Consider the following 27,240-nt stretch of genomic DNA (forward strand, 5'->3'; position numbering starts at 1 on the left):
AATTGCAACATGGAAAAGAAACCTTCTAACAGGTTGGAATCGAGGATAAACGTTTCGGACGGAACGTTGAAGACTGAATTTTTTGTTGTGGATGTGGTTTGTGGTGTCGCGGTGACCTTGAAGACGTTACGATGTGGCCCTTACATTATGTTGAGGCCGCAATTTAATACTATAATAACCTCAAAATCGGGGCTTCGTTGCATGACTGTGCTTATTAACTGCATCAGGTCAGAGATTCAGGTCAAAATCATGGGTGATAAAAAGATATGGATCGAAGGTACGTATGTATATTTAAAGCTTAAACGATTGGTTGTGTATATGGATGCAGGCACACCTTATTGCATAATAAGTGCATGAAAGGGAGCTCCTATTTAATTAATGTCTTGAAGGAACTGGCAATATCAATAATGAAGATGCAAAAGTCGTCCAATACAGATTGCAAAGTTGCAGAGATGAACTTTGCACGTTTGCAGTAGAGGAACCAAAAGATTCCTTGAGATCTCTGCAGGCACATCTTAATATTGCGTCAACAGGAGAGGAGTTAAATGAAACCAAAACATTAATGGGCATTAAAGAAGAGAAGCCATGCACTGGCTTTTTTATCCATTCTTTTGGAGTACTTAAAACAAGTGTCTGTTCTTTGAGATACAATATAATGTGTTGGAATCTTAGGGAAACTTAATGTTGACATGAGGTGAGACAAAGACAGCATCTGTATCACGCTACCAGCTGTTGGCAGTCCTTGAACCATAACTTGAAGTGTGGATTTATTATAAATGAACCTAAACTCTGAGTTAACAGAAAAAAGAAAGATGGAAAAAAGCCCCATTTATAAGGTAAAGTTGAGATTTGATGATTAAAGCAAAGCACATTGACCATAATCATGGTGTGGTTCCCAATGGTTCTGTATATTAGCATTAGCAGTGGTAGGAAGCTTCCTGGAATGTTGCTTCCCATTTCCCAATTCAAAACCAACCTTATCTGCCCCCACTTTTGTTCTTTATATGATATTCTCACCACACCTTTTTAATTTGTTTATTTCTTGTTTTACTCTTTCTGTCAACTAATATAATTTAATAAAAAAATTAAAATTTTGAAAATTAAAATTGACAACAAAAATCAAGAATTAAAATGAATTTTCTCAATAAGAAATTGAAGGCTTAAAATATGATTAGCCCAATAAAATTTGAGTTTTTAACTTTTTATAAGTGAAAATGTTCACGTGCGGCAGTCTTAATATACCGTTAAAAAAAGATATTATTGGTTTTGTTATTATTTAAATAACAAAATCGGTAAAAAATTACCGGAAATATTATTATTTCTACCGGTTATTATTGGGTGTTTTATCGGATTTGATAAAATTCTATCAATTTTATTATTTTTTCTATCGATTTTATTTTTGTTGTATATTTTTACCGAAAATATTAAAAAAAATGATATTTTAAATAAAAAATAATAATATTTTAGATAATATTTTATTAATTTTATTATTTAATATCACCCCTTCTATAAGAGTAACTGACAAAATAAAGGAATTCCGAACACGAAGTGAGTCACGTTCCCATAACAGATAGAACCACAAAAAGTTCAAAGGGTCGGTTGAGACTGACCAAGAACAACTTCCTTCTTCTTTTTTCTCCCCTTTCTCTTCTCTTATTTGACAAGAGTTCTTACATATACCCTATATATATATAAACAAAGAATTTTTTTCAACTTTGCTTTGTCCCCAAGCCATGTTATTGCTTTGGCCTGATTAATATTCAAAGGTTTTATTCTGTTCTTTCTTACATTTTTCTTCTTTTTTAAGTTGTTATGCACACTGAAGTTTCCTGTAACAACATTTCAGTCATTTGAGGTATGTTTTTGTTTTTGAGGTAAAGTTTTCACTTTTTTTTGGTCATATGATTAACTGAAGTTATAGTTTTTAAAGTTGTACTAGCAGTTATTTGCCACTGTAAGTAGTTTTCCCTATTTCTTTCCTTTTTCTGGGTTGATGAGTCTTTGTTGTGATTCAGTTTGAGTAATTGTTATAGTGGCTGGTTAGTTCATATGGGTGAATTTTTTTAATGACTGAAGTAGTTTTCGGTAATTCGACATAATTTCATGGATTATGCTTCTGTTTTTGTTTGGTTTTAACCTTTATTATTCATTTCTTTGTTTAATTATGATGCTAATGGTGGACAGTTCGGATTCTTTTATCTCTTCCTTATCACTTGATTGTAGTTTTTTCTCTCATCAGTTTTGCAGGAAAATTATATGGTTTTAAGCAAAAATTAAACTAGACAAGGGTTTGAGTAGTTGCGAGGATTCAATGGAGGAAAAACCTTTCCCTGCGTGGTCATGGTCTGTTGAGCAGTGTCTGAAAGAGTACAATGTTAAACTAGACAAGGGTTTGAGTAGTTACGAGGTGGAAAAGCAGCGTGACAAGTATGGTTGGAATGAGCTTGCCAAAGAGAAAGGGAAGCCCTTATGGCGGCTCGTGTTGGAACAATTCGATGACATGCTCGTAAAGATCCTTCTAGTTGCAGCTTTTATATCTTTCATTCTAGCATATATGCATGGTAGTGAATCCGAGGAGTCTGGTTTTGAGGCCTATGTAGAGCCATTTGTTATAGTTTTGATTTTAGTCCTCAATGCCATTGTTGGAGTTTGGCAAGAGACCAACGCTGAGAAGGCACTTGAAGCCCTTAAGGAGATGCAATGTGAATCCGGGAAGGTTTTAAGAGACGGGTACCTTGTACCTGACCTGCCGGCCCGGAAGCTTGTTCCTGGTGACATAGTTGAATTAAAGGTTGGTGACAAGGTTCCTGCTGATATGAGAATAGCAGCTTTGAAAACGACTACTTTGAGATTAGAGCAAAGTGCACTAACAGGAGAGGCAATGCCTGTTTTGAAAGGTACTGCTCCTATATTCCTAGAGGAATGCGAGCTGCAGGCGAAAGAAAATTTGGTTTTCGCAGGCACTACTGTGGTGAATGGTAACTGTGTTTGTATCGTTGTTTCCACCGGAATGAACACCGAGATTGGGAAAATACAGAAGCAAATACACGAGGCCTCTTTGGAAGAGAGCGACACACCTTTGAAAAAGAAGTTGGATGAATTTGGCAGCAGACTTACAACTGCAATTGGACTTGTTTGTCTCGTTGTGTGGCTTATCAATTACAAAAACTTCCTCTCTTGGGATATGGTGGATGGATGGCCTGCAAATCTCCGCTTCTCATTCGAGAAATGTACCTACTATTTCAAAATAGCTGTTGCTCTTGCTGTAGCTGCAATTCCAGAAGGCCTCCCTGCTGTGATCACGACATCTTTAGCTCTTGGAACAAGAAAGATGGCTCAGAAGAATGCGATTGTACGGAAGCTTCCTAGTGTTGAAACCTTGGGATGCACTACTGTGATTTGTTCAGATAAAACTGGGACTCTGACCACGAATCAAATGTCCGTTGCAGAATTCTTCACCCTGGGTGGGAAAACCACTACTTCTTGTATCTTCCATGTTCAAGGAACAACCTATGATCCTAAGGACGGTGGAATTGTTGATTGGACCTGTTACAATATGGATGCTAACTTGCTAGTCATGGCAGAAATATGTGCAGTTTGCAATGATGCTGGGATTTTCTGTGATGGTCGTCTCTACCGAGCTACAGGTTTGCCTACAGAAGCGGCTTTGAAGGTTTTGGTTGAAAAGATGGGAGTTCCAGATGCCAAGATGAGGAACAAAATCCGTGATTCACAGCTTGCTGCGAACTATTTGATTGACCGAAGCACAGTTAAACTAGGTGAGCCATAAATCTTTCTAGTTTTAGTAGATTCATGCATTATATTGCACTTCTTTCATTTATGATATTTTGCAAACCTTAGGTTGCTGTGAGTGGTGGACCAAAAGATCAAAAAGGCTTGCAACTTTGGAGTTCGATCGTGTTCGAAAGTCTATGAGCATTATTGTCAGAGAGCCTACTGGGCACATCCGACTGCTTGTCAAGGTGTCTATCTATCTTTTTTCTATTATTTTTATTACAAATAATTCATTATGCCATTGCTTCTTTTATCTTTAAATCGATGTGCATGATCTGCAGGGTGCTGTTGAGAGTTTACTGGAACGTAGTACACACGTGCAACTTGCAGATGGATCTCTTGTTCCAATGGATGAATCTTGTCGGCAACTATTGTTTTCAATAAATTCCGAGATGAGTTCGAAGGGATTGCGATGCTTGGGATTGGCATATAAGGATGAACTGGGAGAATTTTCAGACTACTACTCTGAGAATCATCCTGCTCATAAGAAGTTGCTTGATCCAGCTTGCTATTCTTCCATTGAAAGTGACTTGGTTTTTGTAGGAGTTGTTGGTCTCAGGGTAAAGCATATATCAACCACTTTTTTTTTTTCGTTTTTGTTTATATCAGTTAATAAATTGTCAAGTTAATGATTTTCAGAGATGTAATTTGCTGTTTCTGTATAGGACCCTCCACGAGATGAAGTTCACAAAGCAATTGAAGATTGTAAAGCAGCAGGCATTAGAGTTATGGTGATAACAGGAGATAATAAATCTACAGCTGAGGCTATTTGTCGTGAAATTAAACTGTTCTCTGATGGAGATGATATTAGAGCAAAAAGTTTTACTGGTAAAGAATTCATGGCTCTTTCCCCTCCGCAACAAATCGAAACTTTGTCAAAGCCATGGGGGAAGGTCTTCTCTCGTGCTGAGCCTAGGCATAAGCAAGAAATTGTTAGGATTCTAAAAGAGATGGGAGAAATTGTTGCTATGACCGGAGATGGTGTGAACGATGCACCTGCCCTCAAACTGGCCGATATCGGGATTGCTATGGGCATAACCGGAACCGAGGTAAGTATATCACCTTGGTTCTTTTGCTTGAAAATCTTGTAGCCTTGATATGACTTTTTCCTAGGTAAAATGTATTTATGTTCATCCCTACTAATGGTCCTCAAATAAATCCTTTCTACTTCAAAAAGAAAACGAGAAGGATAATAAGATTTCAGTTCTGCGTAAAACCTTTCGGACTCTGACATGCTCATTGTTTAATTTTCCAGGTAGCAAAAGAAGCTTCTGATATGGTTTTGGCAGATGACAACTTCAGCACCATTGTTTCAGCCGTTGCCGAGGGTCGTTCAATTTATAATAACATGAAAGCTTTCATAAGGTGTGTTGATTTGCTCTACTACTTTACTGAGCAATTAAGATATGCCTTATTTATTCACTTCCCAAATTCACAGATACATGATATCATCCAATGTTGGAGAAGTAATCTCCATATTCTTGACTGCTGCTCTGGGATTACCGGAGTGTATGATACCTGTGCAACTTTTATGGGTGAATTTGGTTACCGATGGTCCACCTGCGACAGCTCTCGGGTTTAATCCTCCGGACGTTGGCATAATGCAGAAACCGCCCCGTAAAAGTGATGATGCTCTCATTAACTCCTGGGTCCTGTTTCGTTACTTGGTTAGTATTGATCTACAATAATTTATACCTACTAATATATAAGGTAAGGCATGCTTCAGGGATTTTGAAACTGAAAAATCCAACATTTATGTTTCGTAGATAATAGGTTCTTATGTGGGCATAGCAACTGTTGGCATCTTCATCTTGTGGTACAGTCGGGCTTCTTTTATGGGTATTAACCTTGTGAGTGATGGTCACACACTAGTTGAATTGTCTCAGCTTCAAAACTGGGGAGAGTGCCCGACATGGTCAAATTTCTCGGTGGCGCCATATATGGTCAGTGATGGTCACCTCATCACTTTTTCGAGCCCGTGTGACTACTTCACCATTGGCAAAGTGAAGGCAATGACTCTGTCGCTATCTGTATTAGTAGCGATCGAAATGTTCAATTCATTGAACGCGCTTTCCGAAGACAGCAGCCTGCTAACGTTGCCACCTTGGAGGAACCCTTGGCTTTTGGTTGCCATGTCAATCTCATTTGGACTCCACTGCCTTATACTCTACGTCCCATTCCTGGCAAATATGTTTGCTGTCGTTCCCTTGAGCCTGAATGAATGGTTCTTGGTAATTCTTGTCTCACTGCCAGTCATACTTATCGATGAGATCCTTAAATTTTTCGGAAGGAGTCGAAGATATAGAATGAAAGAGAAGACAGAATAAAGAAAAACAGCACCAGGTTTACATTTGTCTGGAGATTCTTCAGAGGTTCTCATGACAGAAATTAGGACTACCTTGATATATATTTTTAGCTCTCCTTTTTGTTGATGTTGACGATTCCTTTGTTATAACCTAAAAGAAACAGAGAAGTTCGTTTATAGAAATTTAACAAAAATATTGAGCTGACAAATTTGAAACCATCTCGTTCTGAATTTTCTTGATTATTTAATACAGGAGAAATACAGGAGCTATAGGTAAAGTATTTACTTGACAGTTTAAAGAATGGAAAAAAAAAACACAGAGCATATAAGGAAAGAATTCAATTCCAAGCTATATCACTAATGGTGTGCTTTAAATATCGGCCACCCCATAAAATCTCTTCCATGCAGCCGGTCCTTAACAGCAATAGCATAAATTTGATGTGTATCACCTCAGGTATCAATCATGGTGCTGCAATAGTTGTATTCAAGCAATGACAAGCAACAGCTACACTTATAATTCAGCCCATCGATGATGGAGTTGGTTGAGAATTCGTGTTTAGCTTTCAAGGTGAATTCGTTAACATGCCTTGAGCATGTGCACCGGTGTTACAATGCTTGCAAAATAAACCATCAAGGTGAACTATATGGTCAGTCCTTTCTCCTCGGATCTGATTCGAGAAAGTAAAAAGCCATCGAATTTTCTAGAAATAAGAAGACTGGTCATGAAGCACATTCAAGTGAGCAAGTATTCTGGCTGAAAGGGACTTCATACTACTATTGCCTCGTTGTGTTAAATCTACTAAAGGCATCTGAGCAGATGGACCATACTTTTGCTTGATCTCAGGCAGCCGGAAAATCCTTTCCAGAGCCCGTAGAGCTTTTTCTTGCAGTCTGAGGGAAGGTGAACTAAGACATTTTATCAGCCGGGGAATTGCATTTGCCTGGGCTAGTACCTTACTACCGCTTTGCAGCTGTTCACCTTCGATTAAAGTCAACAGTGCATCTAAAGATGCTTCACACACTCCAGCATCCGTTTCTTCAAGAACCCTTGCAAGTGGTCTCACAGCATCAGCCTCAACAAGGCAAAACGATGATTCAACAGAACAAATTCCTCCATGTACCTGGCAACCAGTCTCCGGTGGAGCAGACAAGCACAAGAACCCCCTCCGCTTTGGTATTGGTCGGCTTAGCTGAAGCGAACTCTGTGAAAACCGAGACAGACCAGTGGCTGCATAGTTTTTGGACAATGTGGTTCCAGAATCCAACAATTGAACTAACACGGGGATAACACCGGCTTCAGCTACTCTCTTTTGCCATTCCGGATTTGTTGGAGTGGTAAAATGGCAGATGGCTCCAACAGCATTTTCTGTTAACTGAATTCTATTGGAATCATTATGACTGCCACTACGAAGAAAATGAAAAATGATTGGAATTGCACCAGCATCCACAAGCCACCGTGTGATCTGGTCATTTTCAGGAAGGTTAGAGATTATGCCCATAGCAGAAGCAATCTCTCCTTCATTCTTAGAAGACTGGATGATCCTCAGTAAAGTCTCTACGCATCTCTGATGCACATTCTCCAGTATAGTGGCTTCATCACCATCATTCACCAAGCAGCAGAAAAGCTTCACAGCATTCATACGTACATTCTCAGTATCACGCTCGCACAACTGGATTAGCACTTGTATGGCAGAGCACTGTTAATGTCATAAATCAGTTCGTGTTGAAAATTGAAATAATATCCAGCAAAAGAATTACATCATTCTCCAATAAAATGTATACCTCTGTCAGCTTGGTCTTGATATATGCTGCAGAGGGAGATTGGCACAAAGCTTGGAACATCTGGAGAAGGTTTTGCTGGACTTCTGGTCCCGTCAGGTTAATCAAAGTGAAGAGCCTGGAAATATCCTCATCGGATTCCAATAATGAAACTGGGGTCTCATTGGATTCTTGTGACATAGTGGATACAGCAAGGTGCATAACCGTTGCAGCAACCTGTTCACGTAAGGTTGGGGATGATGAGCCAATATGAAGGAGATCAAGTAATGGGCGGGATGCACCTTCTTTGATCATCTGCAAACCATTTTTTGGTACACTTGAGAGGTTGCGAAGAGCTTTAACAGCTACAGTTTTCATTTGAATACCACCATGAGAGACCGAGTGAAGAAGCGGACGCAGTGCACCTCTTTCTAGCAGTACCACTTTATTATGGTCAGTCAACTCCATTTCAGCCACAGCTGTTGCCATGATTAGTTTTACATCTTCTGGTCCTGTAGAGATTCAGAAATACTTACGCAAGTGTTTTGTCAAATGATGGCAAAAACCACCGAGACAATGCAATCTGATGAATTCAAATGTAGAAAAAAGCTAAATGTTTAAGGAAATAAGAAAAAAATATATGCACCTAAACCAAGCCATGTAAACAAATTCTGAAGCTCTACCAGAAATGTTGAGATTTCTATACTTGAAGAAAAGGATGCAACTCGGTAATAAAACCGGATCGCCAGGGAGCTGTACTAACAAGGAAATTCAGACCTCCTCGTCTTTTGGTAACATATTATCTTCAAGGGAATCGTGCACCAATATTGAGATTAAGCAAATGTTTGATGATAACATTAACTACAAGATGACATCTAATATCATTTTATTGAAGTACAAGTTGATTCATCAAAGTGCACTAACCAGCAAACTTTCAACAGATAGCCTACATTTTGTAGATACTTATTGGGTCAAAATGTTCTATAAAAATGTTGTTTTATTAATTCTTCAAAAAATATGCTTCCTAGAGCACAATCATAGTGAAGAATTTGTGTAGTGCTCGAGTTAGATGGGATGAGGAAATATAAGCACCCAAACGAGTACTTTAAAAGGCCATCAAGTTTAGGGTATGAACCAGTAGACAAACGCTGCAGCAAATGTTTAAAATAGTTTGCCCTTGCCATCAGTATGACATTCTGATCAGAAAATGAAAGATTCTCCAATATTTCCTCTGCGTCTCTAGCAGCTTGATTGTCATCACCACTTGCCATTGTCACCAAAAGGAGAATGCAACCCTGAGCCTTCCCAATGCTGTCTCGTAAGACATCATATTTTGATAGCTCCAAAAGTAATGCCACTGCTAACCTCCTCTCATCCGTGCGGCGCCCCAAGGAACGGACTACAAATTCAATTGCACCATCAACTTTTGCCACTCTATCCTGCGACATATTTCAATATTTTGGGCAGAAAACATATGAGAAACATATATGCATTTCATGTTAGCAGGAATCCATATTTATGCAAGCTACATGCAAGTAATCCTCTTTTGATCGAAGAAGTCAGTAAACCAGCAAGAGTACACCATCACAATGATTTGCAAATTAGATTTTTCAATATGGGATACCAAGATGAATGTAATAGTTTCACATTGCGTACCTTTGCATCGTCACTATCTTTGGTCAAAATGTGAAGTAAGACAAGCACACGATTCCTTATGTCCCGATTTTTTCCACCGAGAAGTTGAATAAGAAGTGGTATATAGTTCTCCAACATAACCCACTCTCGGTGCATGTCTCTCTGTTCACAAAGATCCTTTAACTGTCCTAGACAATGAAGCACGTCTTCCTCATCTCCAGATGTGAGATTCTGTTTCATTGAAGCAATTGTTATCATTGTGTTTCTGTCCTTCCACTCCTCTATCGATTGCCTCAGAGTTTTGTTAGGGCGTAGGGTTGATGTCTCTAGGGGAGTCATTGTTAGAGGGCATAAGTTGTTCCCCTCAGTAAACCACTTTTCTATGGCACTTCTCTCAAATGTCTGTCCAGAAGACGTCTCCACAGGATCTACCATTACATCGCAAGTGATCGGACAATAAAATGATTGGAGCGGCTCCAGTGGCTGACTCCCCAGAAATTTCCGCTTCGTGAAATACTTCATCTCTTTCTCTTTAGGAGAAGAAGCAGCATCTGCCCTTTCCAACAAAGCAATTATCTGATCCATTTGTATAGCTTCAGCCTTGTCCTTCCTAAGTCTGACATTTTCGATCTCACTTTTGAAATTTTCAAATTCCTTTTTCAAAGCCGATCTCTCAGTTGGTATACCAACAGCTTCGGCAATGAGAGCCAGCAGATTGTTTGCATAAGAACGATCAGCTTTCCTCTCACGTATTCCCGTCTCAATTTTCTCTAAGACCTCTTCTTCTACTACAGCTGCCTTGAACTCGGCCTTCTGCATACTATCACAAAGGTTTCCGATTTCTACAACTATAGCCGAAGAAAGTTCTAAAGATGCCAATGGAAGGAGACTTAGTGCCCTGCTTATCTCTCCCATGATACCTTCTAGGCGTCTGACTATCCCGCGACTATTCACTAAGAGATATACTTTGCTTTTGGTGTTGCATTCTAGAGTTATTTGCTTTGCAGCCTTTATTTCACGATTGAGAATCTGAATAGCAGTGTTCAAGCTTTCAGAATTAGAAATATATTTTCCTTTCAACTCTTTCAAAACTGGGACAATTCTCTCCAAGTAAGATGCAAGTTTCTTGAAAGTATCTTTCTTGAAGAGAATGTCATTTGCAGAAACCACAGTCTCAAGAATGGCCTCTACAGTCTGAGAAAGAACCTCTGAACCCGGAAATGAGGCACTAGAGACTACGTCAATTGCCATCACATCTCAATACAAGAAATTCCAGAAAAAATAGCCTTATCTTCCCATATGACTAATACACCAACTAAAAGTGGCAAAAGCATGGCTGCGGGACAGCGATTGCAGCATTTTCATCCAAAACAATGCTTCCAGTTTTATTAAACATTAGCACCTGCATTACAATCAAAATTTGAATAACCCTCTCCTTGCTATTAGCTGGAAAATTTCAACACAACTCTACTGGATAAAAGGAAACGATAGAGAAATATAACTGAAGTTAGTTGGAGTATTGTCTTGTTATTGTTGGGATGATCATCCAATCATGGAAAACTAGAAAAATAGTTAAACTTTATGTTTGGTTGCCATGAAAATCTAAGAGAAGAAATCAAATCAAATGATTTTTTAAGGAGAAAATCCCGAGCCTTTCTATCCTAGACCAAAAATAAAGGTCGTCTTCTTAATTGTCCATAAACTACAATAGTTCAACCCAAATTTGTTTTCCAAGGCACTTGACCTTGAAAGGGTATTAAATAGAATCGAAGTTTCTCCTTGATTTTCCAGCAAACCAAACAACATTTAGCAGAGCAGTCTCAGAGTAAACTAAGTATAAAGCAAAAAGAACATCACTTCCATAGGCTTGAAACAGAAAAAGGAAGAAAAAAAATATTTGTATAAGCACCAATCAAGCCCAAACGCAAACGACAATATCATAAAAAATCAAAAATTCAACTTTGAAATCTCATTTCCTCAAATTTCGAACCTTGGAAGAGGAATAAAAACACCCTAAATTACTATACTCATCTACTTGAAGCACAAGAGAAGATCCACATAGTCAACCGGCTAGAAAAAGCTTAATACAATAAAAAAGTCTAAGCTTTCAACTATAGGGAGAAAGATGCAAACCCGAAAATGGATAAAAGTTAAAGAACCAAAAAAATCCAGAAGCCCAGAGCTATGAAGGGCTTGAAAAGAGAGCTCTTCCAAAGAAAAGTGGCGATCGGGTAACTTGGACTCTGTGAGAAGACTCCAGCCACTTGACATGAGAGTTCCCCCACGTAATATATATTATATATATTAAAAAGGGAACTTTGTTTTTCAATTTTTGGTTTTTATTATTTACTTGGTTCTTTCTTTCTACTGTTTACAGAGCAACATAGAGATTGTCTTAGGAAATACAGATTAATATTCGATTAATATACGGTGTTATTAGATACGTTAAAAGATATTTAATAAATTTGATTTAGTGTTATCGAAAATATTGAGTAATAATAATGTATTTGGTCTAAATCATGAAGAAATATTAAAAATTTTGGTAATCGGCAAACTTAGCTTGTCAATTTATGTCGATACTTTATAAAAATGTATCGATCCACATCAATATAACAAAAAAAAATATGATAGAACCGATCACGAAAAGACAAAGCCGGTAAATCGCTATTGTATATATTGAAAGTGTCAATACTTTAATATAAGTATCGACATTTTGTGAATTTAAAAGAGAAGCAGTTTTAGCGCCTATAAAGTGTCGATACTTTATAAAAATGTATCGATCCATAATGATATAACAGGAAAAAATATGACAAAACTGGTCTCTAAAGGACAAAACTGGTAAAGCGCTACCGGATATATTAAAAGTCTCGATACTTTAATATAAGTATCGGTACTTTGTGAATTTAAAAGAGAATCAGTTTTAGCGCCTATAAAGTGTCGATACTTTATAACAATATATCAATCCACAATGATATAATAGGTAAAAATATGACAAAACCAGTCTCTAGAGGACAAAACCGGTATAGAGCGACAGGATATATTGAAAGTGTCGATACTTTAATATAAGTATGGACACTTTGTGAATTTAAAAGAGAATCAGTTTTAGCGTCTATAAAGTGTCGATACTTTATAACAATGTATCGATCCACAACGATATAACAGGTAAAAATATGACAAAACCGGTCTCTAAAGCACAAAACCGGTATAGAGCGACCGAATATATTGAAAATGTCGATACTTTAATATAAGTATCGACAGTTATTGAATTTAAAAGAGAAACAGTTTTAGCGACTATAAAGTGTCGATACTTTATAAAAATGTATCGATCCATAACTATATAACAGGTAAAAATATGACAAAACCGGTAAAGCGCTACCAGATATATTAAAAGTGTCGATATTTTAATAAGTACGTGTAATAAATTATCGATACTTTCAAAGAAATATGTAATTATACTATCGAAAGTATCGACATTTGACATAAAAACATCGGCACTTTTGTAATTGTATCGATTAAATATAAATAACATATCCGGTGAAAATATAAAGGGCATAGTTAAATATCCTCTGAAAAATAGATAAAACGGACGAGATTTTTAAATCGAAGCGTAATTGTTACTGCATTTCAGAAGGTGTAGATAAATTGATCGGTTCTACAGGGGCAACTGGTGATTTTGTAAGTGGAATTAAAAATTCATTTGCGGTTAAATTGTTAAAAGTCGTAGATTGAATGTTGTGGTTTACGATACTTAACGTACTGACAATTTGAATATAGGTTGTTGGAGAGTGGGATCGATCGCGAATATTAAACGATCTCGTAAGTCACAATCAAAATCAACTAAGATAGGAGATAACAAAAGCTGCCATGAGACACAAGAATAACAAAAGAAAGCGATGATGTAAATGTATGGTTAATTTTGTATAAGATTTATAATTTTGTATACGATTTATAATTTTGTATGTGAATGTAATTATGTATGAGATGAGAAAAGTTAGCAGTAGGTTGTTGTACATGTTTCATATACACAGTAAGAATCATGTTGATACTTACGATATAAGGAGATTGTTGTCTGAATTATTCCAAATGTCATCATAATTGTCATCGTGTGGGAGATTGAAATGTCATTCCATATTGAAGGTATGTACAATAACTACAAAATTTAATGATTTTAAAGTAAAAGGTAAATTTACAATGTAGTTGGTAAAAATAGACTTTTTTAATGAAAAATTAATAAACACGAAGATTTGTTTCCAACATTTTGTCCAGTATGGTTTCCAAACGTAAAGTTTCCAAAAAATAGGTAAACATATGTGTCGATACATTTATAAAAAGTATCGATCCCAAAAACATCGAAACCCATAATTATAATGTAATAGGTAATTTTGTAATATAACCGGTATAAATATATCGGATTTATGTGAGAATAGGTCTACATAATGTATCGACACTTTCTCATTTTGTGTCGATACTTTTTGTCTAGAATGAATGCCCAAAATGCTGAACGCATTTGTGTCGATACATTTATAAAAAGTATCGATCCCAGAAACATCAAAACCCATAAATATAATGTAATAGGTAAATTTACAATGTAACCGGTATAACTATACCGGTTTTATGAGAAAATAGGTCTACATAATGTATCGACACGTATGGAATTTGTGTCGATACTGTTTGTCCAAAAGGAATGCCCAAAAGGGCGCACCCATAAAGTGTCGATACATTTAATAAAAAGTGTTGATCCCAAAAACATCGAAACCCCTAATTATAATATAATAGGTAATTTTGTAATATAACCGGTATAAATATACCGATTTGATGTGAGAATAGGTCTACATAATGTGTCGACACTTTTTAATTTTGTGTCGATACTTTTTGTCCAAAATGAATGCCCAAAATGGTGAACGCATAAAGTGTCGATACATTTATAAAAAGTATCGATCCCAAAAACATCAAAACCGATAATTATAATGTAATAGGTAAATTTACAAAGTAACCGATATAAATATACCAGTTTTATGTGAGAATATGTCTACATAATGTGTCGACACTTTTGAATTTGTGTTGATACTTTTTGTCCAAAATGAATGCCCAAAATGGTGAACGCATAAAGTGTCGATACATTTATAAAAAGTATCGATCCTAAAACATCGAAACCAATAATTATAATGTAATAGGTAAATTTACAATGTAACCAGTATAAATATACCAGTTTTATGAGAAAATAGGGGAACATAATGTGTCGACACTTTTTAAATTTGTGTTGATACTTTTTGCTCAGAATGAATGCCCAAAATGGTGAACGCATAAAGTTTCGATACATATATAAAAAGTATCGATCCCAAAAACATCGAAACCGATAATTATAATGTAATAGGTAAATTTACAATGTAACCGGTATAAATTTACTGGTTTTATGAGAAAATATGTGAACATAATGTATCAACACGTTTTAGATTTGTATCGATACAATTTTAAATATCGCGTGTTTTCCCCCTTCATTATTTATAGATTATAATTTATACAAACTCCAAATTGACAAACCCTAAACCTAAAAGCAGAAGAAAACTCTTTCTCTCCGACGAATACTAGCGTTATCATAACAGTGACAATCAGATACTCATGTAAATTTATCGATATTTTATGGGTTTGATTGATTTCCATATTAGAGTTTTTTTTTTCATGAATGTGTTTATGTTCCAATGTAATAGCATGCACACCCAAAATGGCTCAAAAACGTCAGCGTCAAAAGTGCGGTCTTTCTCAAAACTCTTCTCAACCACAGCCTCCTTCTCAAACAATCACTTCTTCTGATGAAAACAGGTCGTTCAAAACTCTAAACTTTAGATCCGATACTGAGAAAGAAATATGGCAGACGAGTTTTAAAGTAAGGAAGATTCGTCCCGAACGTGTCATTGACCTGGTGTCCGCTGTTTGTGAGTACTAAATATGGGTGCAGAAATATGTGCAAGTATACACAATCGAACAAGTAATACAATTATAACTTGAGTATCGCCTTCACAGGGAATTGAGGAAATCAAATAAGTTTGTCAAGGCACTTTACTGTGTCACCTAAGTAAAGTTAGTGATGGTATGTACAAATGAGAATGTTGTGGCAAAATGGAATGTCTGATATGGGAATAGAATTGTGGTAGTGTGGTAGCAAATGGATATGTCGTGACAAATTATATTGTGATGCGTGCGAACAAATTGAAATGTCAATGCAAAATAAAATGTAAATACGAGATTTAAAATGCAGGACTTTAGCTTTCTCACACGACAAACTGCTTTGGGAATGAGTGATGGGAGTCACTAAGGAAAATATAAGTCTATTTCTCTAAATGATTTTATCTCTATGCCTCTCCTGCCCGACAGAGAATACTAAGGTGCCCTATGCTATCTCTAGTAAGGGACTCGACAGATTCAAGATGCCCTGGCAAAACCGATTGGCGTAAACCCCTGCAGTGATCCTATTGGTCCAGATAACAGGATATGTCTCGACAATACATTTTTGCAGCAACATTAACATCTAACCTATCGTTCTTGCACAACTCCTTTTAGTCGAATGAAATCCTAGCCTTATCTCTAAGGTGGATTAGGCCTAGTTACTACCTAGAACCCTTTGTTTATGTAGTTCATCCCTAGTTTCTCTCGAATACTAAGGATATTTTGCCAATGTATTCTCTCGAACCCTAAGAACCTCATAAGAAAAGGATACTCTCGTAGCTCCTACAACCTTAAGGCATTAAGTATCATAAACAAAATAGAATAAAACATAGAAAAACAACCATTCATTGAAATAAAAACTTAAACATCCAAGCGAACTCCCACCAAATAGGATTAGTTCATGGTGGGGTTCAAAATAACCAAGCACAAAGCAAATATCATTAGTTCCTTACAACCCGAATAACAAAATATAAAAGCAAAGATCTAAGGGGAGGAGAAAAAGCCTTCAGCGTGCACTATAGGAGCTTCCCTCGGCCACCACGAACTGTTCCCAGCGAACTAGCTCCTCTCGGATGCTTAGAATGTCACTCCCTCAAGCATGTCAATGGAGAAATGCCACGGCAAATTGGATTGGTGGATAACTTTCTCTCTAAATTTTTAGGCTCTTGGTGGCTTGTAAAAGTCCCCTTTTCATTGTGGCTTCATCATCTATTTATAGGGGGAGAAAAACCCTAAAGATTTATGTCAAAATTCCAAAGATACCCAAATCATGCTTAATTCACATGATGATCGGACAGAGCTGGCAGTGATCCTGCTGGGAAACTGGCAATGGTCCAGTCTGGATGGTTGACTGAGCACCCGACAAGTAGCACTGATTCAGGAGGATTTCTCAGTCATGGTCAGAGATCCCGTGAAAATAGGGACAATTGGCTCCAAAAATATCTTCTTTCATTTTGTTCGCTCTCGAAATGCCAATCCAACTCTGCATTTTCATTCTGCTCAGCAATATCCTTATGCCACGGCATTTTCCTTTTTCTTTTCCTTGCTCTCAAATCCTACACATCATCAAACAAACACCTTCCCCATAAAGCAGCACTGATTACAAAATAAAATGTCGCGACAAACAAAATTTCACCACATGCAACTATATACTCCTAAATGCATCTATATGATCCTATATGAGCTCTTAGACAGTCAATAACTAAAGTGAGAAGGCCCCAAATATGACCTTTAAACGGAGTTATCACACCCCCAAACTTAAGATATTGCTTGTCCTCAAGCAATGGATAATATTAAGCAAAATAAAAATATTATGGCAAGTTCAGAAGCATAATAGCTATATGGGATAGAATTTCAACCCTCAGAACATTTGGCTTCAACATGTTAAACTAGTTTGAGAAATCAAGTATTGTCCCCTAGGGCAAGATTCTTTGTGTGGATGTGTGCGTGTTTGTATCCAGTCCATGCTTAAGAAACCTAAAAATTTTCTACGCAAGCTTTCTTGTTTTGCCATGACATTTACAAGTTTACTCCCACATTGTTATCTTTTTTTTTCTTTTTTTAACACTGCTACGAGGGGAGTCAGCCCATCACACCTACCATCCCACACTCTAGGTGAAAGGGAGCATACCTTCCACCCCTGAGCTAGTTAAGTAGAGTCATCCTGTGACTACTTTCATTCACTCATATACCATAGATGCCATTTATTTATTTGTAGTTTCCAGGAAATGTCATGGCATAACGGAGTGTCCCTCTACATATATACCGAAGCATTTATTCACAACTTCATTTTTTTCTTTTTGTTTTCTTTTTTAACATAGTGGGGTTTTCATCGTTTATGCCAAGACATGCAAGAGTTCTCTTATAAAAAATTTCTAAGTTCCTTAAGCATGGAAAACATACAATCGTGTATTCAAAGGTTTCAAAGAAGCAAGTCCTAGAGTTGGTTCTATCATCCTCAACAGTCATGTACATTCAATCCTAGCCATCAAGACATCATCATCATCGGGCATCCTTAATTTACTCCAGAAAACTAACTCTAACACTTACTAATGTCATGGCATATTCATTCTACTAATACTATCATGCAATGATTTGAGAACCGTACCTCCCCCAAACTTGATAGAAGTATTATCCTCAATGCTATAATAAAAACTAAGGAAAATTAAACTACATGCTATGAAATGCAATGCAATACAAGGTACCTCGACTTTACGCTTGTGGTAGTGCGGCGATCGTGCGATATGTAAGCTTTCGTAATTGTGTGGGGCTAGAATGTTCAGAATTCGATGCTGGTACGGTTGAAATCTGGATGGACCCTAACCTTGTAAATAAAAATAAAATAATAAATTAAAAGGAAACTGAATAAAAAAAGAAACAAAATAACCATTGTACAGAAGTAAAACTAAAATGTCACGGCATCCTTAAGATGCTGGGCCAGTATCAACTTCATGCAAGAGAAGTGCAGTCTTGTCACGTTCGATCGGAGCAACAATGTATACCAAAATGTCCCACACATATAATAGTTTTGCCTTCAAAATAGTTTTCTCTGGCATTTCGTGTCTTTCACATCTGATTTGTAGGACCTTTGCAGTAGTCATCTCTTCTTTAAAGTGCTCTTTTCCTAAAGCTAAATGGTAGTAGAATGTGATCTCTTTTTGCTCATTTTTGTCATGACAACTTGAAATCATTTGGGCAACAAATTCGTTGGAGAGATCGAGGTCATCCCTATGCAGTATCCACCATCGTGTATGACCTTATTTTTTCCTAGGCTATTCAAGTAAGTAAGCAAAACAACACTAACGAGAAAATTGACAATGTTAGCATACCACAAAATTGCCGCGACAAATAATAATTTCTCATTAGGGAATTTTCTCTTAATCTTCATTTCATTCCTTAGTTCTTTCACAATTTCTAGCCTAGAAAAATGAGCAACTAGTTGGGGCTTAGGATGAGTAAATTCAATAGGATTCAAATGTTCAAATTTCATACCCAGTCTAGTTATGGGTGAGCTAGACTTACTCATCTCCTTTGGAATATCCTCGAGCTCCCCTTCATCTTCTTTATCAAGATTGAAGTGATTATCACTGCATAAAAATTTGTTGCGGCAAAATTCTGTAGCTTTCTTTTGGTAATCAACTCCTACTGATGGGGGCTTTTCTTTTGCCGTGGCAAAATTTTTCTTGTCTTCATTGGCTGCACTCTTCGAACCATCATCATTATTTTCCAGCAAATGTAAATCTTCTTGCACATTCAGATCTTCGTGCACAATCTCATGATCGGACTCTCCGAGTGTCTCTCCCCCAAACTTAGCATCTTTGTAGATTTTAGTGTCACTTGTTAAGGTGAATATACCACAATTCTCCTTGTATTGAACCTTAGTGACTTCAGTATCACTAGGTAGACTGCCATATGGGCACAAATGTAATGCCATGGCAATTTGGCCAACCTAACCCTCCAAGGACCTCAAAGACGAATTGTGGCTTCGAAGCAAAGTTTCTTGGTTTTTTATGGAGGTCGCATGGTTATGCAGCATGGTCTTCGTGGTTGCTATAAAATCTTGCATCGTGGCCTCCAAAGAGCTTGTGTTAAATGAAGATGTACTCCCTCGTTAGAATTATGCCATGGCATATTGTTTGAAAAACCTGGGAGTCACTGAAGTTCTGTTGCCTAGCGGGCTAACTAGCATTGCTGGTTCCTTGATTTCCCCATAAATTTGTACTCTGACACCATCCAAGATTGTTAGAATAGGGGTTGGTGTTGTCTCAATTGTAGTTATCTACATAGTTGATGGACTCCAGATTGGCCGGACACTCGCTCTCATTGTGATTGCCATGGCATAATGGACATTCTGAGTTGGTTGTCATCACTTCTTTCATCTCATTTGATTGTTGCAAATTCTTCAACATATTAGTGATAGCAGCAAGTTTTGCAGAAATCAAATCCTTAGAATCTAGCTCGAAAGCTTCATGTGATTTTCGCCCAAGTCCAAGCCTTGTAGATGAAAATTGATAATCCATGTTAGCAATCATATCTATAATGTCAAATGCCCTCTACAGGTGATTTGTCAAGTAATGTCTCATTTGTCCAGGCATCTAGCATCATCCTCGTGGGCGCATTAACTCCGTTATAGAATATCACAACTTGAGTCCAGTCGTGAAATCCATGATTGGGGCACTTGCAAAGCAAACTTTTATATCGGTCCCAACACTCATACATAGACTCTTCATTGCTTTGGTGAAAAGATGTTATGGCATTTCTAATATAGTTGTTCATATTCAGTGGATTATGCCATAGCAATTTTTTTTTTGCACAAGTCTACCCATGACCTTATCGAGCCGGAAGCTAATCCATTGAGCCATGCCCTGGCGTGATCTTTCAAAGAATATGGAAATAACTTCAATTTCAGCACATCTTCATGTACACCTTGTTGTCGAAAGGAGTCATAGACCTTTAAAAATGCTCGAACATGTTGCCTTGCATCCTCATGAGGAGCACCACCAAACTGTCCAATAAAGTCCAACATGTCGAACATAATCGGTTTGAGCTCAAAGTAGGCTGACTGAATCATGGGTGCCACAATTCCAGGATTTAGGTAATCCATGATAGGGTCTAAATGATCTCAAATACTACGAGGCCTCATTGCATTCCCAGTATTTGGAATTACCTCGGCATTCAGATCTTCCTCAGGATTAATGCCTTGATATCCAATTTGATACATCTTTGCTTGAGCACGATCAGTACATAAAATAAAAACCTGAAAAAGACAAGGAAAGTAACAAGTAAAACTACACAAAAAATGAACAAGTAAAATAAAAATGCTATGACAAAACTAATTAACTTCTAGTTGTCAATTCCCCGGCAACGTCGTCAAAAACTTGTCCTCTATTTGTGAGTACTAAATATGGGTGCGGAAATATGTGCAAGTATACACAATCGAAAAAGTAATACAGTGATAAGTTGAGTATCATTTCCACAGGGAATTGAGGAAATCAAATAAGTTTGTCAAGGCACTTTACTTTGTCACCTAAGTAAAGTTAGTGATGGTATGTACAAATGAGAATCTTGTGGCAAAATGGAATGTCTGATGTGGGAATAGAATGGTGGTAGAGTGGTAGCAAATGGATATGTCGTGACAAATTATATTATGATCCGTACGAACAAATTGAAATGTCAAGGCAAAATAAAATGTAAATACGGGATTTAAAATATAGGACTTTGGCTTTCTCACACGACAAACTGCTCTGGGAATGAGTGATGGGAGTCACTTGCCCGACAGAGAATACTAAGGTGCCCTATGCTATCTCTAGTAAGGGACTCGACATATTCAAGATGCCCCTAGCAAAATTGATTGGCGTAAACCCCTGCAGTGATCTTATTGGTCCAGATAACAGAATATGTCTCGGCAATACTTTTTTGCGGCAAGATTAACATCTAACCTATCGTTCTTGCACAACTCCTTTTAGTCGAATGAAATCCTAGCCTTTTCTCTAAGGTGGATTAGTCCTAGTTACTACCTAGAACCCTTTATTTATGTAGTTCCTCCCTAGTTTCTCTCGAATACTAAGGATATTTTGCCAATGTATTCTCTCAAACCCTAAGAACCTCCTAAGGAAAGGCTACTCTCGTAGCTCCTATAACCTTAAGGCATTAAGTATCATAAACAAAACATAATAAAGCATAGAAAAACAACCATTCATTGAAATAAAAACTTAAACATCCAAGCGAACTCCCCCCAAATAGGATTAGTTCATGGTGGGGTTCGAAATAACCAAGCACAAAGCAAATATCATTTATTCCTTACAATCCGAATAATAAAATATAAAAGCAAAGATCTAAGGAGAGGAGAAAAAGCCTTCAGCGTGCACTGTCGGAGCTTCCCTCAGCCACCACGAACTGCTCCCAACGAACTAGCTCCTCTTGGATGCTTAGAACGCCACTCCCTCAAGCCTGTCAATGGAGAAATGTCACGGAGAACTTTCTCTCCGAATTTTTAGGCTCTTGGCGGCTTGTAAAAGTCTCATTTTCATTCTGGCTTCATCTTCTATTTATAGGGGAGAAAACCCTAAAGATTTGTGTCAAAATTCCAAAGATACCCCAAATCATGCTTATTTCACGTGATGATCGGGCAGAGCTGGCAGTGATCCTACTGGGCAGCTGGCAATGGTCCAGCCTGGATGGTTGACTTAACACCCGACAAGCAGCACTGATTCAGGCAGATTTCTCGGTCATGGTCAGAGATCCCGTGAAAATAGGGACAGTTGGCTCCAAAAATATCTTCTTTCATTTTGTTCGCTCTCGAAATGCCAATCCAACTTGGCATTTTCATTCTGCTCAACAATATCCTTATGCCACGACATTTTCCTTTTTCTTTTCATTGCTCTCAAATCCTGCACATCATCAAATAAACACCTTCCCCATAAAGTAGCACTGATTACAAAATAAAATGTCGCGACAAACAAAATTTCACCACATGCAACTATATACTCCTAAATGCATCTATATGATCCTATATAAGATCTTAGACAGTCAATAACTTAAGTGAAAAGGTCCTAAATATGACCTTTTTACGGAGTTATCACACCCTCAAACTTAAGCTATTGCTTGTCCTCAAGCAATGGATAGTATTAAGCAAAATAAAAATACTATGGCAAGTTCATAAGCAGAATAGTTATATGGGATAGAATTTCAACCCTCAGAACATTTGGTTTCAACATGCTAGACTAGTTTGAGAAATCAAGTATTGTCCCCTAGGGCAAGATTCTTTGTGTGGGTGTGTGCGTGTTTGTATCCAGACCATGCTTAACAAACCTAAAAAATTTCTACGCAAGCTTTCTTGTTTTGCCATGACATTTTCAAGTTTACTCCCACATTGTTTTCTTTTTCTTTTTCTTTTTTCAACACTGTTACGAGGAGAGTCAGCCCATCACACCTACAATCTCACACTCTAGGTGAAAGGGAGCATACCTTCCACCCCCAAGCTAGTCAAGTAGAGTCATCCCGTGACTACTTTCATTCACTCATATACCATAGATGTCATTTATTTATTTGTAGTTTCTAGGAAATGTCGTGGCATAGCGAAGTGTCCCTCTACAGATATGCCGAAGCATTTATTCACAACTTTATTTTTTTCTTTTTTTTTTCTTTTTTTAACATAGTGGGGTTTTAATCGTTTATGCCAAGACATGCAAGAGTTCTCTTATAAAAAATTTCGAAGTTCCTTAAGCATGGAAAACATACAATCGTGTGTTCAAAGGTTTCAAAGAAGCAAGTCCTAGAGTTGGTTCTATCATCCTCAACAGTCATGCACATTCAATCCTAGCCATCAAGACTTCATCATCATCGGATATCCTTAATTTACTCCAGAAAACTAATTCTAACACTTACTAATGTCATGGCATATTCATTCTACTAATACTATCATGCAATGATTTGAGAACCCTACCTCCCCCAAACTTGAGAGAAGCATTGTCTTCAACGCTAAAATAAAAACTAAGGAAAGTTAAACTACATGCTATGAAATGCAATGCAATGAAAGGTACCTCGACTTTACGCTTGTGGTAGTGCGGCGATCGTGCGACATGTGCGCTTTCGTAATTGTGTGGGGCTAGAATGTTCAGAATTTGATGCTGGTATGGTTGAAATCCTGATGGACCCTAACCTTGTAAATAAAAATAAAATAGTAAATTAAAAGGAAATTGAATAAAAACAGAAACAAAATAACCATTTATTTATGCACATGAGTAAAACTAAAATGTCATGGCATCCTTAAGATGTTGGGCCAGTATCAACTTCATGCAAGAGAAGTGCAGTCTTGTCACGTTCAATCGGAGCAACAGTGTATACCAAAATTCCCCATACATATAATAGTTCTGCCTTCAAAATAGTTTGCCCTGCCATTTCGTGTCTTTCACATCTGATTTGTAGGACCTTTGCAGTAGTCCTCATTCTTCAAAGTTCTCTTTTCCTAAAGCTGAATGGTAGTGGAATCTGATCTCTTTTTGCTCATTTTTGTCGTGACAACTTGAAATCATTTGGGCAATAAATTTGTTAGAAAGGTTGAGGTCATCCCTATGCCAGTAGGCACCATCGTTTATGACCTTGTTCTTTCCTAGGCTATTCAAGTAAGTAAGAAAAACAACACTAACGAGAAAATTGACAATGTCATCATAACACAAAATTGTCGCGGTAAATAATAATTTCTCATTAGGGAATTTTTTTCTTAATCTTCATTTCATTCCTTAGTTCTTTCACAATTTCTAGCCTATAAAAATGAGCAGCTAGTTGGGGCTTAGGATGAGTCAATTCAATAGGATTCAAAGGTTCAAATTTCATACCCGGTCTAGCTATGGGTGATCTAGACTTACTCATCTCCTTTGAATTATCCTCGAGCTCCTCTTCATCTTCTTTATCAAGATTGAAGTGGTTATCACTGCATAAAAATTTGTTGCGGCAAAATTCTGCAACTTTCTTTTGGTAATCAACTCCTACTGATGGGGGCTTTTCTTTTGCCGTGGCAAAATTTTTCTTGTCTTCATTGGCTGCACTCTTCGAACCCTCATCATTATTTTCCAGCAAATGTAAATCTTCTTACACCTTCAGATCTTCGTGCACAATCTCATGATCCGACTCTCCGAGTGTCTCTCCCCCAAACTTAGCATCTTTGTAGATTTTGGTGTCACTTCTTAAGGTGAATATACCACAATGCTCCTTGTATTGAACCTTAGTGACTTCAGTATCACTAGGTAGACTTCCATATAGGCACAAATGTAATGTCATGGCAATTTGGCCAACCTGACCCTCCAAGGCCCTCAAAGACGAAATGTGACTTCGAAGCAAAGCTTCTTGGTTTTTTATGAAGGTCGCATGGTTATGCAGTATAGTCTTCGTGGTTGCTATAAAATCTTGCATCGTGGCCTCCAAAGAGCTTGTGTTAAATGAAGATGGTACTCCCTCGTTAGAATTATGCCATGGCATATTTGTTTGAAAAACCTGGGAGTCACTGAAGTTCTGCTGCCTAGCGGGCTGACTAGCATTGCTGGTTCCTTGATTTCTCCATAAATTTGTACACTGACACCATCCAAGATTGTTAGAATAGGGGTTGTTGTTACCTCAATTGTAGTTCTCTACATAGTTGATGGACTCCAGATTGGTCGGACACTCGCTCTCATTGTGATTGCTATGGCATAATGGACATGCTGAGTTTGTTGTCTGCACTTCTTTCACCTCATTTGATTGTTGCAAATTCTTCAACATATTAGTGATAGCAGCAAGTTGTGCGAAAACCGAATCCTTAGAATCTAACTCGAAAGCTCCATGTTATTTTTGCCCAAGTCCAAGCATTGTAGATGAAAATTGATAATCCTTGTTAGCAATCATATCCAGAATGTCAAATGCCTATACAGGTGATTTATCAAGTAATGTCCTATTTGTCCAGGCATCTAGCATCATCCTCGTGGGAGCATTAACTCCGTTATAGAATATCACAACTTGAGTTCAGTCGTGGAATCCATGATTGGGGCACTTGTGAAGCAAACTTTTGTATCGGTCCCAACACTCATACATAGACTTTTCATTGCCTTGGTGAAAAGATGTTATGGCATTTCTAATATAGTTTTTCATATTCAGTGGATTATGCCATAGCAATTTTTTTTGCACAAGTCTACCCATGACCTTATCGAGCTGGGAGCTAATCCATTGAGTCATGCCCTGGCGTGATCTTTCAAAGAATATGGAAATAACTTCAATTTCAGCACATCTTCATGCACACCTTGTTGTCGAAAGGAGTCACATACCTCTAAAAATGCCCGAACATGTTACCTTGCATCCTCATGAGGAGCACCACCAAACTGTCCAATAAAGTCCAACATGTTGAACATAACCGGTTTGAGCTCAAAGTGGGCTGCCTGAATCATGTGTGCCACAATTCCAGGATTTAGATCATCCATGATAGGGTTTAAATGAACTCGAATACTACGAGGCCTCGCTGCATTCCCAATATTTAGAATTGCCTCGGCATTCGGATCTTCCTCATGACCAATGCCTTGATATCCAATTTGATACATCTTTGCTTGAGCATGTTCAGTACATAAAATAAAAACCTAAAAATGACAAGGAAAGTAACAAGTAAAACTATACAAAAAATGAACAAGTAAAATAAAAATGCTATGACAAAACTAATTAACTTCCAGTTGCCAATTCCCCGGCAACGGCGCCAAAAACTTGTCCACTATTTGTGAGTACTAAATATGGGTGTGGAAATATGTGCAAGTATACACAATCAAACAAGTAATACAATGATAATTTGAGTATCGTCTCCACAGGGAATTGAGGAAATCAAATAAGTTTGTCAAGGCACTTTACTTTGTCACCTAAGTAAAGTTAGTGATGGTATGTACAAATGAGAATGTTGTGGCAAAATGGAATGTCTGATGTGGGAATAGAATGGTGGTAGTGTGGTAGCAAATGGATATGTCGTGACAAATTATATTGTGATGCGTACGAACAAATTAAAATGTCAAGGCAAAATTAAATGTAAATACGGGATTTAAAATATTGGACTTTAGCTTTCTCACACGACAAACTGCTTTGGGAATGAGTGATGGAAGTCACTAAGGAAAATATAAGTCTACTTCTCCGAATGATTTTATCTCTATACCTCTCCTGCCCGAAAGAGAATACTATGGTGCCCTATGTTATCTCTAGTAAGGGACTCGACAGATTTAAGATGCCCTAGCAAAAATGATTGGTGTAAACCCTGCAGTGATCCTATTGGTCCACATAACAGAATATTTCTCGGCAACACCTTTTTACGGTAGCATTAACATTTAACCTATCATTCTTGCACAACTCCATTTAGTCGAATGAAATCCTAGCCTTATCTCTAAGGTGGATTAGGCCTAGTTACTACCTAGAACCCTTTGTTTATATAGTTCCTCCCTAGTTTCTCTCGAATACTAAGGATATTTTGCCAATGTATTCTCTCGAACCCTAAGAACCTCCTAAGGAAAGGCTACTCTCGTAGCTCCTACAACCTTAAGGCATTAAGTATCATAAACAAAACAGAATAAAGCATAAAAAAAAATCATTCATTGAAATAAAAACTTAAACATCCAAGCGAACTCCCACCAAATAAGATTAGTTCATGGTAGGGTTCGAAATAACCAAGCACAAAGAAAATATCATTCGTTCCTTACAACCCGAATAACAAAATATAAAAGCAAAGATATAAGGGGAGGAGAAAAATCCTTCAGCGTGCACTGTCGGAGCTTCCCTCGGCCACCACAAATTGCTCCCAGCGAACT

The 27,240-nt window shown here is 37.5% G+C and overlaps 2 protein-coding genes across 2 annotated transcripts; one reads left to right on the forward strand and one right to left on the reverse strand.

Annotated features, from left to right (window-relative positions):
* The first annotated feature begins 1,648 nt into the window (after positions 1 to 1,648).
* Positions 1,649 to 6,181, forward strand: LOC120189090 (calcium-transporting ATPase, endoplasmic reticulum-type-like). The gene is made up of 8 exons (XM_039192423.1): positions 1,649 to 1,766; positions 2,240 to 3,779; positions 3,862 to 3,983; positions 4,077 to 4,355; positions 4,461 to 4,844; positions 5,051 to 5,160; positions 5,234 to 5,462; positions 5,562 to 6,181. The coding sequence occupies exons 2-8, from the start codon at positions 2,312 to 2,314 to the stop codon at positions 6,120 to 6,122; spliced, it is 3,153 nt and encodes a 1,050-aa protein (XP_039048354.1). The 5' UTR covers positions 1,649 to 1,766; positions 2,240 to 2,311; the 3' UTR covers positions 6,123 to 6,181.
* A 573-nt stretch (positions 6,182 to 6,754) lies between these two features.
* Positions 6,755 to 11,783, reverse strand: LOC120189091 (U-box domain-containing protein 44-like). Its single transcript, XM_039192424.1, has 5 exons — positions 11,627 to 11,783; positions 9,515 to 10,895; positions 8,994 to 9,297; positions 7,883 to 8,370; positions 6,755 to 7,797 (listed from the first exon to the last, which is right to left on the reverse strand). Exons 2-5 carry the CDS (start codon positions 10,742 to 10,744, stop codon positions 6,802 to 6,804), a joined length of 3,018 nt encoding a protein of 1,005 aa, XP_039048355.1. The 5' UTR covers positions 10,745 to 10,895; positions 11,627 to 11,783; the 3' UTR covers positions 6,755 to 6,801.
* Positions 11,784 to 27,240: the final 15,457 nt, after the last annotated feature.

Source organism: Hibiscus syriacus, unplaced genomic scaffold, assembly GCF_006381635.1.
Source record: "Hibiscus syriacus cultivar Baekdansim isolate YM2019G1 unplaced genomic scaffold, ASM638163v2 tig00116951_pilon, whole genome shotgun sequence".
Taxonomy (NCBI): Eukaryota; Viridiplantae; Streptophyta; class Magnoliopsida; order Malvales; family Malvaceae; genus Hibiscus; species Hibiscus syriacus.